The sequence below is a fragment of the Anser brachyrhynchus genome (genome assembly GCF_964034855.1).
Source record: "Anser brachyrhynchus genome assembly, chromosome: 2".
Taxonomy (NCBI): Eukaryota; Metazoa; Chordata; class Aves; order Anseriformes; family Anatidae; genus Anser; species Anser brachyrhynchus.
This window is the reverse complement of record NC_137695.1, coordinates 85,416,358-85,430,317: the sequence shown is the minus strand read 5'-3', so window position 1 is coordinate 85,430,317 and position 13,960 is coordinate 85,416,358. Positions and strand designations below refer to the sequence as shown.

The following is a 13,960-nucleotide window of genomic DNA, read 5'->3' as shown; positions in this document are numbered from 1 at the left end:
GCTAACGAGGTATGCAGGGAATATGAATAGAATGTTTTTCAAATAGATTGACTGGTTCTGGGGTTGATGTTCTGAGAAAGTTGTGAACAGGTTTTGAGTGACTTAGAATCTTCTTGAAAGATTCTAGTGTAAAAGTGTCTGTGGCAAAGCAGAATTGTCCCTGTACAGTTTAGATTTGAAGACAATTGTTTCCAGTAGAGCTTAGTAACAGTAAAATACAATGTTAGTTGAACTGTCTGCTTACGTGAACAGGAATATTGATGCAATTTCCCTTTTATATGCACAAGTTTAATACCAGATGATGTTATAAAGCAAACAGAAGTGATCTCTGTGTTTGCACGGTTCTAACCTATATCCACACTGGATTTTTTCTTCTAAAGTCTGTGTTTAAGATATGGAAGAGTTTATCAGAAGATGGTTTATTTTACGTTTTCAAGATTGTGCCTGTACTCTTGTATAAGTTCTGTACTCATTCTGAGTACATATTTAGCATCTATGCATCTGTAAGATTTTCATTGATATCAAACAGAACAAAACTGAAATTTTGGTTGTTGCAGAGACCTCCATTCTTACCTACTTGGAGACCAGGAAGAGAATGAAAACAATGCGAACCAGCAGCCTAACAACCAGCATGCTCGCAATAACAATGCCATTCCAGTTGTGGGAGAAGGTCTTCATGCAGCTCATCAAGCCATACTTCAGCAAGGAGGACCCGTGGGTTTCCAGCCTTATCGTAGGCCTTTAAAATTCCCACTCAGGGTAGGTATATCTAACAGATTAAGAGAAGGGAATTTGAGAAATAGCTGTGGATTTTTATTTTTTAAAGATTTGGCCCACACGTTATCAGAAGTCAGGTGGTGGGTCACATTTCCTGTACTGCACAGTTTGCAACTTCTTGACTTTTAGAGTTATCATTATATTCTCACATGTAGCTTTTTTCAGCTTTGTAACTTGACCTTCAATTACTATTTTATTTATAGATGCTACTCTTGCTGTTGTGTATTTTATTGAAGTTCATGTCTTATTTTCCTCATGATTAGTAACGGAGAGAAGTGTAATACACTCCAGCAAACAGGTACTTCAGGAAGACCTGTAACAAGGCATAGCTTTCAAGAGGGTGTACTTCAGTCTAATAGCTGGAGTGTGTTCTAAACTCCTTTCCTTTATTATAAAGTTAAATGGAAAACAGAAAAGTGTTAAAGTACTTTAAAGTTCTAAATGCCTGCTATTAGGAAGGAGATGCTTCTTTGCAAATACTTAACATTCTAAAACAATATGCAAGTCAAACTAGATAAATTGTTTTGGTTTTACCAGAACTCTGACTGAGTTAATCAAATGTAAATTTCAGGAGAGCTCATTTACCATGGCTTCACATATACAGCTCAAGGAGGGAAATAGTGGCTGAAGTTAGAGCCACTATTGGCCTCTGAAGTTTCCTTAAGATGCTTAAGCTAAAAGAAATCTCACAACAGTGTACAAAGGAAAGCTTTTTTTTTTTCCTGTAAAACTCAGCTAAGTAGAACTGAATGCAAATCTGAAAGGATTTGAGGATTTAACAACAATTAAGTTTGTGCATGTTCTAAGTTGGGGCTTTTTTTTTTTTTTAATTCCCACCACTGCTATTTTTACTCTTTGAAATGGCTCTCTGCAGGAGTGTGTAAGCTACAACACTGTTGCAGAAAGAACAGTGGGAGGCAGTAACTCAGGGATGAAAGGACTAAGGAAACAGAATGAATTTGCCCCCCACATAGCAGATGTTGCTATACCTGTTTAGTCCTACCAGGAAGTAAAGGCATGCTTTTGACTCAGACCAATTTAATCTAGCATAAATATGTTGTTCTTACTGAAAGGAGTGGTCCTAGTCTTATTTCTATGGCAACTGCTCCTTTCTTCCCTTCTTAATATGCTGATCAGTAAAGTGGTCCAGATGAAAACTGGTGTATACACACAAGGTGTTGCTTAGACACATTTGAAGATTCAGATAAAACTATGATGTTCTTTTTAAAGAAAATATGTTACTTGTAACATTTTGAGTTGGACTGAGTCAAGTTCATCTGAAGTTGCTGGGATGATGGACAGGTTAATTGAATTTAGTTTGGCTGCTAAGGAGGCAATTAGAGTGCAGTCTTATCTGTTGTGACCTGCTCGTATAGAACAGCTGTAGTGTGGATATGCTACTTTCAAGGGGAACAGGTGTGTTAAACCAGAGGCTTGTAAAGTCCTCCTTTCTATAAATGCCCTTGTGGTTTTTTGTTTTGCTTTGTTTTTGTGGATGCTTCTGGATAAAACATATGGGCTGAAATCATCACCCCTTTTAAATCATTGCAGAGTATAAGTTTTCAGTAATTTGGGGTGCTGACGTTGAACTAGTGATGGTAACTAAGCAGTTACTTATTCAGCTGTCAAAGATTTTTCTGTTTTTTCTGGTCTGCTTTCCTATGCCTAACATTTTAAGTTGTTCTTTGCGGACTTCTTTCTTACAGTTTTTCTCTTTCTTCTTTCAGATATTTCTTTTGATTGTTTTCATGTGCATAACATTACTGATTGCTAGTCTTATCTGCCTTACCTTACCAGGTAAGTCTATTATTGTAAAACTGTGATTAAAAATGCAGACTAATGCTCAATAATAGCAGATATTTCCAAATCACAGCATAAAGTTAAAAGAAGAAAATATGGAGAAACGATGTCTCATTTTGAAAAGTACATAATAAAATTGTAGTAGCCTAGAATTTGAATGATGTAGTACCTTTATGTAAATGACAACTCAATAGAGAAAAGATCAACATTTTCTTTGTTCAGTTTTATTTCTTTTTGTTTTGTTTGTTTTTTAAGGGGAGGGCTCCAAGTGTTGAGGCTCTCTGTAGTAAAATTGTGAGAAAAACAGAATTGATACCCCTTGTGTTTGCTTTGCCATTTAGAGAAGGAAAATAAATAGGCGGTTACCTGGATTCCTACAGTATCTTAATTAAATACTTCTGAAAGTGTTGCCATGACAGGTCACTAGGAGACTTCAGTAATATATGTGCTGCTTCCAAATGTGTATGAAGAGGCAGTTTTAACCAAGTCAAAAGCATTTCGGAGTTGTTATGAATAATTTGGAACAAATTAAGACGTGTAAAGTTGTTGGAATTTTTAAATCTGGCTACCATAGTACCATGTCACTTTTACCTCCTTTTAATAATGATCCTAAAGTCAATAATATATTGAGGTGTGAATTCTGAATTTCGTAGTGATTTGAATAACATTACACAAAAATAATTCCGTGGTAATATTAGTGAATAGAAACCCTATTTAAAAAATGAAACAGCAAATACGCCTTGCCGTTTCATTGGAGTGCTTCAGAAACCCGATTAGTAAACCTTAAAAATAAATAATGTGAGGCAGTGAAATAACTTAAACATCACCCATAAGATTTTAGTTCAAGCTTGTGCAGTAATCCATAATTGCCTTTGAAGTTCTGAAGATTACTATTTAGGCTCTGAATAGCACAACATTCAGTGCTTTGTTTTGTGCTGGGTCAGGTGACGTCACTGAGGTAATGAAATTTTGGAAGAAAATGTTGTATGTATATATTTGACATCATCTACATTATTATTTATGTAGGGCTTTGCACATTTGTGCCTTATGGGTATAGTACCAAAATACTGTTTAATGCTAAAAACTATCTGTGGATTGATAATTAGCAATGAATTTGATAAGTATTTTTATAGGCATCCTTCTTTAATATATCAAAAGTACTTAAAAGTGTTTGTGTTTTCAGTATTTGCTGGCCGATGGTTAATGTCATTTTGGACGGGCACCGCCAAAATCCACGAACTGTACACAGCTGCTTGTGGTCTTTATGTCTGCTGGCTAACCATCCGAGCAGTGACTGTGCTGGTAGCCTGGATGCCACAGGGTCGTAGGGTGATTTTTCAGAAGGTGAAAGAGTGGTCTCTCATGGTAAGTCTTAAGAAATGTTTCTACTGAAGTATGGGGGGAGAGGGGGGAAGGTAGATTACAGAATTGTTCAATTTTTCCTTGACAATTTTGCCTTGTAATGTGTACTACATTTTCCTTTTTGAAGCTCGTGCAGGTTACATTCCCATTGCATAGGCTAAGTTTTGGAAATGTTAAGCAGTGTACGTGATTTGCATATACGTTTATTTATGTTTGCATTTGTCTGTCTTTGTTCCTGTAAAAGTACGTTGCATATTATCCCATATGTGATGCGTCCTCAAATATATTGACATTCTCACATACACCTGAAAGATTAACTGTTGCTTCATTAGTAACTCAATGTTGTCAAACAAACAAACAAACAAAAAAAAACAGTAAAATAACAGATGATGAATATGTCTCTGAAAAGTAACTTGGTGCATGTTTTCAGAAAGATCTTTATAATCTGTCTGATCTTCCAGAGTGGTGTTCAGATTAAGAATTTTAAAGAAAAAATCCTCTTTTATTACTAGGAGTTCTTGTGTAATATAGTTCTTGTGTAATATTCTACTTGTTCCTTAATCTGAACATCTTAATTAGGTCATACTAGTTTTGGATCTGATTTTTGGATGACACCTGTAAATTAAGAGAATTCTAGAATGAAGAAATATTCAGGCATGGTATTGTTACTAATTCTTTTGTTTAAGTTAGATATATTCCATTATGGGTGAACGTTTAAGATTTGGTTTTAACTGGAGAAAAATCTGTAGTTTTGGAAAGATTCTTCTAAATGCTTGGAAAATGTGTACATTCTTCCACATTCTTGTAACTGTATTGGAAAAGTACAACATAATAATGCCATTGGATGGTATTCCTTACTGATAAGAGTAAAATGCAAGTCTGTGGTTTAAAACTATATGGATAACAATAGGTACGGTCATGTCTTTTTTTGGAGAGGGCTTAGAATAGGACCCGGTCCTGAAAATTTTTATTGCAGATCTGTTTATGTTTATAATTACTTTTATGGGTGTGTATGTATATGTGAATTAGAAGTCTGTAGTTTTTTTTTCTCCAGTCTTATCTGGTTTTGTAGTTCAGGTTGCGTTTTGAAAATTAAAAAACAACAAATCATGACAAACATACTAACTGCATGTCTTGGATGTTTTAGATAATGAAGACGTTAATAGTGGCTATACTGCTAGCAGGTGTGGTTCCACTTTTACTTGGTCTTCTGTTTGAACTGGTCATTGTCGCACCGTTGAGAGTTCCCTTGGATCAAACACCTCTCTTCTATCCTTGGCAGGTCAGTTGCTCTCATTCTTCTGCTGCTATTGATCCATTTCTTTACTTAAGATTAAGGGTTACCCGAGTTCTTGTTTCACATTGTTTCAGTGCTTCAGTGTATTTCCCATGAATACGTTTCCAGGCAGCAGAGAGAAGATAGTCAATCTGGATGCAAGGATTACTTAAACCAGACAGATAGGTCTAGTAATTTAAGTATGAGAAGATGAATTTTATGAGATGACTTCGGAGGGTCTTTGCATTTCAGTGATCAAACAGACACCACGTTACATACAGAAGTTAGTATAGCTATGTTTATATATGCACAGATGCACGTATTCTGTCTGATCTTTTTGGAACGCCTTCTACCTGTGGTTAATGCAGCAAGAGGTTCGGTTGCTTTTTTTTTTAAACACAGAATTTTAATTCAGTGATGGTGTGCAATATGAATGACACTGAGGGGAGACCTCATCAATGGGTATAAATATCTGAGGGGAGGATGTCAAGAGGATGGAGCCGGTCTCTTTTCAGTTGTGCCCAGTGAACAAAATTCATAATTTATTTCTAGGTAAATGTTACCAATGTTAATTAGCTTGTACCAAAATGTTAGTCTGTTGCTGTAAGTGTAACACTTTAATTTTCTAGATGCTAGTAGAAGCTGACTTTCCCAGTTCAAGGGAGTTGAGTATTTTATAGATGTTAAGTGAGGGTGAGTGTCCTGTCTTTCTTAGGAGATGGCAAAAGATGATGCCTCTTTCAAACAAATTCCTCTGTAAATAGAAAGGAAATATTTTTTTTTCATTTCCAAGTAATATTAAGAAGTTACTCTAAAACCTTCCGGTCATCAAGCTATTTAAAAAGTTGTTAATGCTAACTAATCCGTTTTGATAAAATTAGGACTGGGCTCTTGGAGTTCTGCATGCCAAAATAATCGCAGCCATAACTCTCATGGGTCCTCAGTGGTGGCTGAAAACTGTTATTGAACAGGTAAGAACAAAATGTCCATGTGAATTACCTGTAAAGTATGGTTTGACAGATGTTTTTTTGAATGTGTGAGTCAAAAAATTAAAATTACTGTTGTAGTAATTTGAATAATTGAGTAAAACTCAAGTAGTCATGTAGAATTCCTTTAAATTGCGTATCCAAGTCCATTATGGTACACTTAAGAATAAAAAAAAAAAACTCAGAAATTGAAAATAAAGAAAATACTGTGTATAGGTATATGCGGTTTATCAGGTTTTTGTTAAAGTGAGAAACATAATTCTTTCTTCAGATGAATTCATGTGTGTTCATATAGGGGATATACATAATGTTCACCACTCAAGAACAAAATCTCTGCTGTCACTGGAGCTATAAAGATTCCCACATGCATACACAAAGATCTGAAAGATAGTGTTACCTTTCCCCTTTAATTAAGTTGGTGTGAGCAGTTCTGAATTGTACAGCCTGTTGCTTTATTTGGCACAAGTATTTTTTCCTTGAGTGTAACCTAAGTTCTACACTTATCTCAACAATGTATCTCACTTGTTTGTCGGAAAATAACTTTTCAACCCCGTTACATCAAATGTAACGGCCATGGTGCAAGTCTTGACCTCTATACAAAAGGTTCCTGTCTTCATTAGATCTAGCCCAGAGTCCCAGTTGTTGAACCATTTACTGATCATTTTAGGTGTCACACTGTAGGAATGTAGTCTTAGTTCTGTGAGTACCTCTTGCTGCATGGCACAGCTCCTTCCATTTCAAATGCTCTTCCTGGGCCTGTTTCTTATACACATGCTCTTCTGAGCCATCCTTAGAAATGGTTACACCCAAGCTGTGGGACAGAGGCCCTTGTTTAGCTCTGTGTGGTAGCTGTTTGAAATTGATTGTTTCCTGTGATTAGTCTAGTCATGTTCAGACATTAGCTCTTACTCATAATTATAGAAACCCAGAAATTGTGGAGACCCTGTCTTCGCATGCAGAGGCTCTGGTCTGCCCATCTGAGTACATACATCCAAGAATATTTTAGGACCTCTTATCTTTCAGCCTCTGTTGCCAAATTTAATAGGTTTGCTCTACTAGCAGCCACAGGATCTTTCAGCACAGTTAACAGCACAAAGCAATCCCAGGTCACAAACAAAACTGCCATTTCACAGCTCTGTTTAACGATCTTTTGGCTAGTCTTTTACACTGCTGCAACCAAATCCCAGCACTATTTCAGATTAAGTTATTCTCCAGGGAACTATTCAAATGATTTCCTGAGACATTCATGATGTAGATTGGCATGCTTTTTTTTTCTTTTTTTTCAACTATGACTGTCATGGTTTTCTTCACCTTGGGAATGTTGTTTGCATCTCATGAGGAGAGTTGTGTAAAACCTTGCTACTGTAAGCACAAGGTGTGGCTGTTTTGACTGATCCATTCTATTTCTATCTTGTTCTTCTTAGGTATATGCAAATGGGATTCGTAACATCGATTTACAATTCATAATCTGTAAACTGGCAGCACCCGCAATCTCTGTTCTGTTACTTTCCCTGTGTGTACCGTACATCATAGCTTCTGGGGTTGTACCTTTATTAGGTATGTATACATCTTGAATACCTGATTATCTTCTGATGCTTTAGGGCAAGGTAAACGTATCTGTGGAAATAAAACATCAAGCTCTAGGTTATTTAAACAAACAAAAAGACAACACTATTCTGCCAGCAAATGTAAATGCTTAAGGATTTCTGTCATCTTATGTCTGGTGGCTTTGTTTGTTTGAGAAATTTAATATGTTATTCTGACTGGCTTCCTAACATGCAGAATACGTCAAAAGTATGGGATTGAATATCTAACAGCAGAAATGTAGGTATCTAGCTGGCTTGGGAAAGGGATGTTTTATTAGTTTATTTGAACAGTCAACCTTTAATATTATTCTTTCTTTAAGAGCTATAACTGAGCTGAGGACATCTTTTCTGACTTGTCACATTTTGAAGGAAGCTTAGAATAGTGAAAATACCTGTTTTGGTTTGAGATTGTCATTCAGTATTACGGTGTTTCCTTTTTTTTAAATGTAAACGTGGATTTTTTTTTCAGACTTTCTTATCCCCTTATACTTGAATGAAATACGTTTTATATGTGAATGAAATTCAAATTGAATGAAATTCAAGTTTTATACTTGAATGAAATAAGTTTTATTAGAAGCAGGATGTGCTTTTTCATCAACAGACTTCTTTTTTTTTGCTGGTTAGTTTTGATGATAACGGGATATTCAAGAAGTCCTATTTTATTCTTCAGTCTCTCATTTGAATGCATACTTCAAAGTATGCTTCAAAATGCAAAGTTGAGTGTCAACTTTTTGTTGATACAAGGTACACAAAAGTCAGTAAGCAAGGAAAGCTGGTAAGCACCACTGTTTGCTGGGGGTTTTCACTGTATTAATGGAGAGCTTTCAGCTTTAATGCTTATGATGACCAGGATAGACACTTGTCAGGTTGGCTATCAGAGATATGTGGACATGTTATTTCACTGCCCTACCACTGAAGTTACAGTATAACAAAAAGCTGAATCAGCTACAGAAGCAGGAATACACGTTACCTTTGGCAATATCAGATTATGTGAGGGTTGTATTTTCTTTTGTAGGAGTTACTGCTGAAATGCAAAACCTAGTTCAGCGTCGAATCTATCCTTTTCTGCTCATGGTGGTGGTTTTGATGGGAATCCTCTCCTTCCAAGTCCGCCAGTTCAAGCGCCTTTATGAACATATTAAAAATGACAAGTGAGTATATAGTATGGTTTTGTTAAGGGCTTTTAATTTATCCACTTTAATGATAACAACCATAGGTTGAATGTAGAGTCTTAGGGCTAAAAGGGATTTTAAGAAGCTTTTTAGACAAGTGACTTTCTGAAGCAGACTTAGACTAAACTGTTCTTGGCAAGTATTTTACCTGTTCTTCAGGCAGACAAGCAGAGAAACAAACTCGTTATGAACGGAAGACACTCCCCTATGTCTAACTTGAAGGTATTTTTTACCCCATATGATGCTGGTTGCTAGTCTGTCTCTTCTCTAAGCCTTGAAGGGCAAGTGAGTGTAAAAACTTATTGCGTATTTGAAAGTAAAATCTTTCATCCTGCTGCTGCTTATAAAACCATTTCTTCAACATTTTCTGCATAATGTTTTTTCTTATTCTTTCTAATTGTTAGTCCAATTAACCTGTTAAAGTTGAGGTGAATGGATTGTTTGTCTTTATCAAATTTTGCACACTTTTCTGACGATTTTACTAATTATTACTCTGCTTTACTTAGATGCATGATAAAAATACTTATTTTCCCATTGTTTTTCTGGTTAGCCTGAATAGTTTCTAAGCTTTTATTGTTATCCTTACTACCCATGTTCAAAATGCTTGTTGTTCTCCAGTCATTTAAAAACATGCCCTTTCTTCTTGAAGTTGATCAGTATTGCATCAGATGTTACAAAGGATCTGTTCCAAAGCATTTTTGGAATAAGTATAATTTAGTTTTTTAGATTTGAGTGCAACTAACTGATCAAAATATTCTTTAATTTTTTTCTGTTCTAGACAATTCCATTTTTAAGTTCTTATCCTACTCCATTCTGTGTTTCTACATTACATTTTTATGCATCTTATCTTAACATTTTTCTGAAGTTGAAAGCAACAAGAAATTAAATGTCCCATTTTTTTTCAGCAGGCATGTTGCTTGCTCACTTTTAACAATTAAGTACTAGAACTTTTATTTCCATCATGTTTCTCATACTTACAAGTATGAGTACACGTACTTCATAGGACCTTTTCTTAAAACGTTTTATATCCCTTTCTGAGTAGTGCAGTGTGCAGTTCCACTGCTTTGGGGGTTATTTGGGAAAATTAGTTTTGAACCCCAGAAACTAGCTTTCTTAGTTTTGTTTTGTATAAAAAAGGAATAAATGTGTTACATGTTCGTCCTGAGTTGCCATAGAACAGATTTGCTTTCCACTGTCTACAAAAGGAGTCAAATCTAAAATGCACTTCTTTGAACCATAAATGTTCTGAAGTTACCGATACATTAAAAGTGTTTGGTGTAAATGTACAATTAATAAAATCTATAACTATTAATAGAGTTTTTACTAAAATTAAACTCTAAGCTGCTCAATATATATTTTAGTACCTTTAATTTTATCAGGTATTTTAAATCTTTGTTCCCAACATGCCTTTACTTGTGTGTGTGTGTGTGTGTGTATATATATTATTTTTTTTATATATGTGTTCTCAGCTAAATGTTAATATCTTTTAAGCAGAATGCATATTGAATTGCAGCTTGCATTAATATTGTAAATTGCTTTCTTGCAGCCTACAAACCTGTGAAAATATCTAAGTGTAAATTACTTTGATATTAAATGAACTTATCAAAGAAAGTATTGTAGCCACCCTTGTAGACAAGAAGGTTGTGTAACATAAGTTAATGATCTGATTATGATTACAGTAAGCCAAGCATACATAGTCATGCTAGCCAGTAGAGGTTTATAGTCTAGAAATATGCTTAATTACATCTTTTACTTAACAAATTTAAAAAGAACATACAAATTCTGTGACATTCTCAAATGTGCAAACAATATGTTGTGGTTTGATTATGGTAAAGTGGGAAAAGGAGCAGTGGTGAAAGTTTCTAAAGGAAATAGTAAGTTTCTGTTGGAGAATTCATGGGAGCATATGGTTCTTTTACACACAGAACCAGCAGACAAGTAGGAAGCACAGAAAAGAATTTAGATGGCAAAAAGTAGATGTGTGAAATGATATAGAGGAGGTAAGGAATAAAGTGAAAGATAAAATCTGCTAAGCTGATGAGGCAATGTGATGTGGTAACAGAATTTAAATAAAGTAATCATACAGCACTTAGGCCCGACCCTGACATGAAGTAGCATGAAAACATTTTCCCTCCCTTTAAGAAGGATTGAGCTTTGGTAAAAGCTCTTCGTTTACGATACTTTTTTTTTTTTTCCAACAAAGGTTTTTTTTTAATTGGATATATGAGCTGAGCGTCGTGTACTCACATGATGCATGTTCTGCATTGTGGCAGATTCTTTACTGGAGTTAGAACCTCATTAACACTCATTTGGTTTTGTATTGAGTTGTTACAGATGTTTTGTTCATTTGGGTGAACACTGCAGAAGTGTTCATAGAAGTATCATCTAGCAAAAGGGACTGGCTTTACAAATAATACTAAACACACTCCTTTTGTATCTTATTTCGTATCTTGCTTGAGTTGTATATTTCTGAATTGTATGACTCCCAAAGTTAAGGCTGTAAACACAACCCCGTAATAGCTATATATTCCCTTGTGAAATACCTAAAAGTTGAGGGGAAAAAAAGATGAAAATATGGAGATTGTTGAAGGCAATTGTTGGGGTGGGGAGTCACGTGTAGGATAACTTTTACTGACATGAGAAAGCTCCTTATGCAACAAAGGAGATAGAGTGGATTTATGGTACAGAATTGTAGTAACTTCTGTTAAATTATTGCTGTTTTTATTATAATTTCAGATACCTTGTTGGGCAACGACTTGTGAATTATGAACGAAAGTCTGGTAAACAAGGCACATCAACAACTCCACCTCAGTCTTCGCAAGAATAGATGGTCGTATTAAACATCTTGACCTTCCCTTTGCCTTCACATGTCCTTTTTTCATAGACTTTTCTTCAGTTTTTGGATATCTCTCCCAATAATACTCTCAGCAGTGTTTCGGCTTCTGTTTGTAGCATCCAGATAGCAGTTAAGGCACTGTTCCTTACCTGTGTGTTCTGGTGTTATCAATGCTGTCTGAGGTCTGTATATGTGTAAATAGAAGTATCCTGACACCCTAAAACCTTGGATTAAAAAGAATGTGCATTGTACATCTTTAAAAAGAAAAAAAGTATATTAATTTATTAAATCTAGTTGTCACTTTATTTTGGACTGTTGTTCTGTTGACAAACAATGTGCCACAAAGCAATAGTGCAAAGAGGCAAGATGTTTTTATAAAATTTGGGGCTTACTTTATGGTGTTCATAACAGTTCTTATTGTAGTAAGATCGTATGATATTTCATGGATGGAAAGGCCACACAGAATATCAGAAGTAAATAACTGTTCTTACAGTCAGCAGTGAAGTGGCTATGGTGAGAACATAATGAACTATGTCTCTTGCTGTCAAGTCTTTTTTTTATTATTTTGTATAACACCAAAGCTGTTGTACATTTTCTATTGCCTGATTGTTTTTCATGTGTCTGAGTTTGTAATATTGTACAGTTACTGTTAAATCAAGAAAAGATGTCCTTTTCTGAGAATTCAGATGTACTTGTTGAGGCTCAGCTGGGTTTTCGGTTTGTTTGGGGGTTTTCTGGGGCTTTGGGAATCAGGATTTCCTGAATTGAAGCAGTAAGTAAAAATTTACTAAAGCTAGGTGATGGAAGCATTTAAAGGTACCAAGAAAAATTAGATAGGTTTACCACTTACCAGTAGTAGAATTTTTCAAGACCTCAAGAGAAGGGATGAACCTTATCTGATGTGTTTGCACAGAAACAAAGAGCATAGTATAAGCAACATTCTGACCTGGTCTTTAATTAAAGAGTTTGAAATCTTTTTTTTTTCCTCCTTTCCTGTGAGTTACCTAAGTTGCAAATTACAGTGTGAATTTTATATTATACAATTACATTTTAAAAAATATATATTCTTTCAGAATTGGTCGGCATGATTTTTTTTATGGGAGTAACCCTAAGGAAGTCATGCATCACATACCATTGATTGCCTCTGGGGCAGGGGAATATATGTTATTATATATGCTATTAAACAGGCAAAGAAAAGTTAGGTTTCTTTGCAAGGACACAAACAAGAGCCACCAAAACAAGTTTGTGTTATTTCTATATAGAGATAGAGTTCTTTTGCAGTAATTTTTAATGTAGATGTTTTGAAGAAAATACATACCAGTATCACAAGGCTTTAAGTACCATCAAATCTAATGCTAAGGTTGCAATACTTTTCTTAGATTAAATGGGGAAATACAAGTATCCATTGCAGTAATCGGAAAATTGATGGAACAATTAAATTTGCTACTTGGTACGTTGTCCTTCAGTATTCTGCACTTAACTGTATGTGTATCTAATTAATACTTGAGAATCTGGCAGGTGCTTGGAGTGTGTCATCTCCTTTTATTAACATTGCATCTCTGATCTGATGTTTTCTGCGCTAATTTGGTCCAGGCTCTGATGGTGGTAGTGCATTTCCTGGTGTGTGACTGTCACGTTGTAAGGCAGTGAGCACACCAGCCAAATGCATCAGAACCTGGTGTCAGGAGGATTGGGCTGTCACGGTCATAAGGACAGAAACTACTACTTTGCAGAATTACTATTTTCCTGAAAGTTTTGAACCCATAAATACTAGCTTTTGGAGTGATTCGTTAGGATTTTTTCCAGTGAAATGAAGTCATAGAAAAATAGCCAAAATATTTCTCTCTAATTCACCTTTGCTGCCTAAAGGCTAAATTGAGTATTTACCCCCAAATATTTTTGATGTGCATAAATGTTGCATTTGAATATTTACAGTGGCGTATGTTGTGGGACAAGTATTTTTCACAAGATTGCATTCACTGGTAACATGACATTCTTATTTATGCCAGAATTCTGTCCTTGACAAATCTTTTGTAAACAGTTCCAAACCGATCTTAATCACTCAAATATTGCCAGCACTACTGTGCATCATGCAGAATTTTCAGTTCTTGTAACATTGTGTTTTTATCCAAACTGGTCTTAACATTAAAATTTATTAAGAAAAA

General features: G+C 35.2%; 1 protein-coding gene across 3 annotated transcripts in view; it reads left to right on the top strand.

Annotated features, from left to right (window-relative positions):
- MARCHF6 (membrane associated ring-CH-type finger 6) overlaps window positions 1-13,960 on the top strand; it is a 49,000-nt gene extending 35,040 nt beyond the window's left edge. For all 3 annotated transcript variants that reach the window (XM_080583557.1, XM_080583556.1, XM_080583558.1), the window contains exons 19-26: window positions 558-759; window positions 2,505-2,574; window positions 3,761-3,942; window positions 5,087-5,221; window positions 6,097-6,186; window positions 7,626-7,758; window positions 8,803-8,938; window positions 11,696-13,960. In XM_080583557.1, the coding sequence (XP_080439683.1) occupies window positions 558-759; window positions 2,505-2,574; window positions 3,761-3,942; window positions 5,087-5,221; window positions 6,097-6,186; window positions 7,626-7,758; window positions 8,803-8,938; window positions 11,696-11,786 (1,039 nt within the window). In that variant the 3' untranslated portion in view covers window positions 11,787-13,960. The remainder of the gene's footprint in view (window positions 1-557; window positions 760-2,504; window positions 2,575-3,760; window positions 3,943-5,086; window positions 5,222-6,096; window positions 6,187-7,625; window positions 7,759-8,802; window positions 8,939-11,695) is intronic.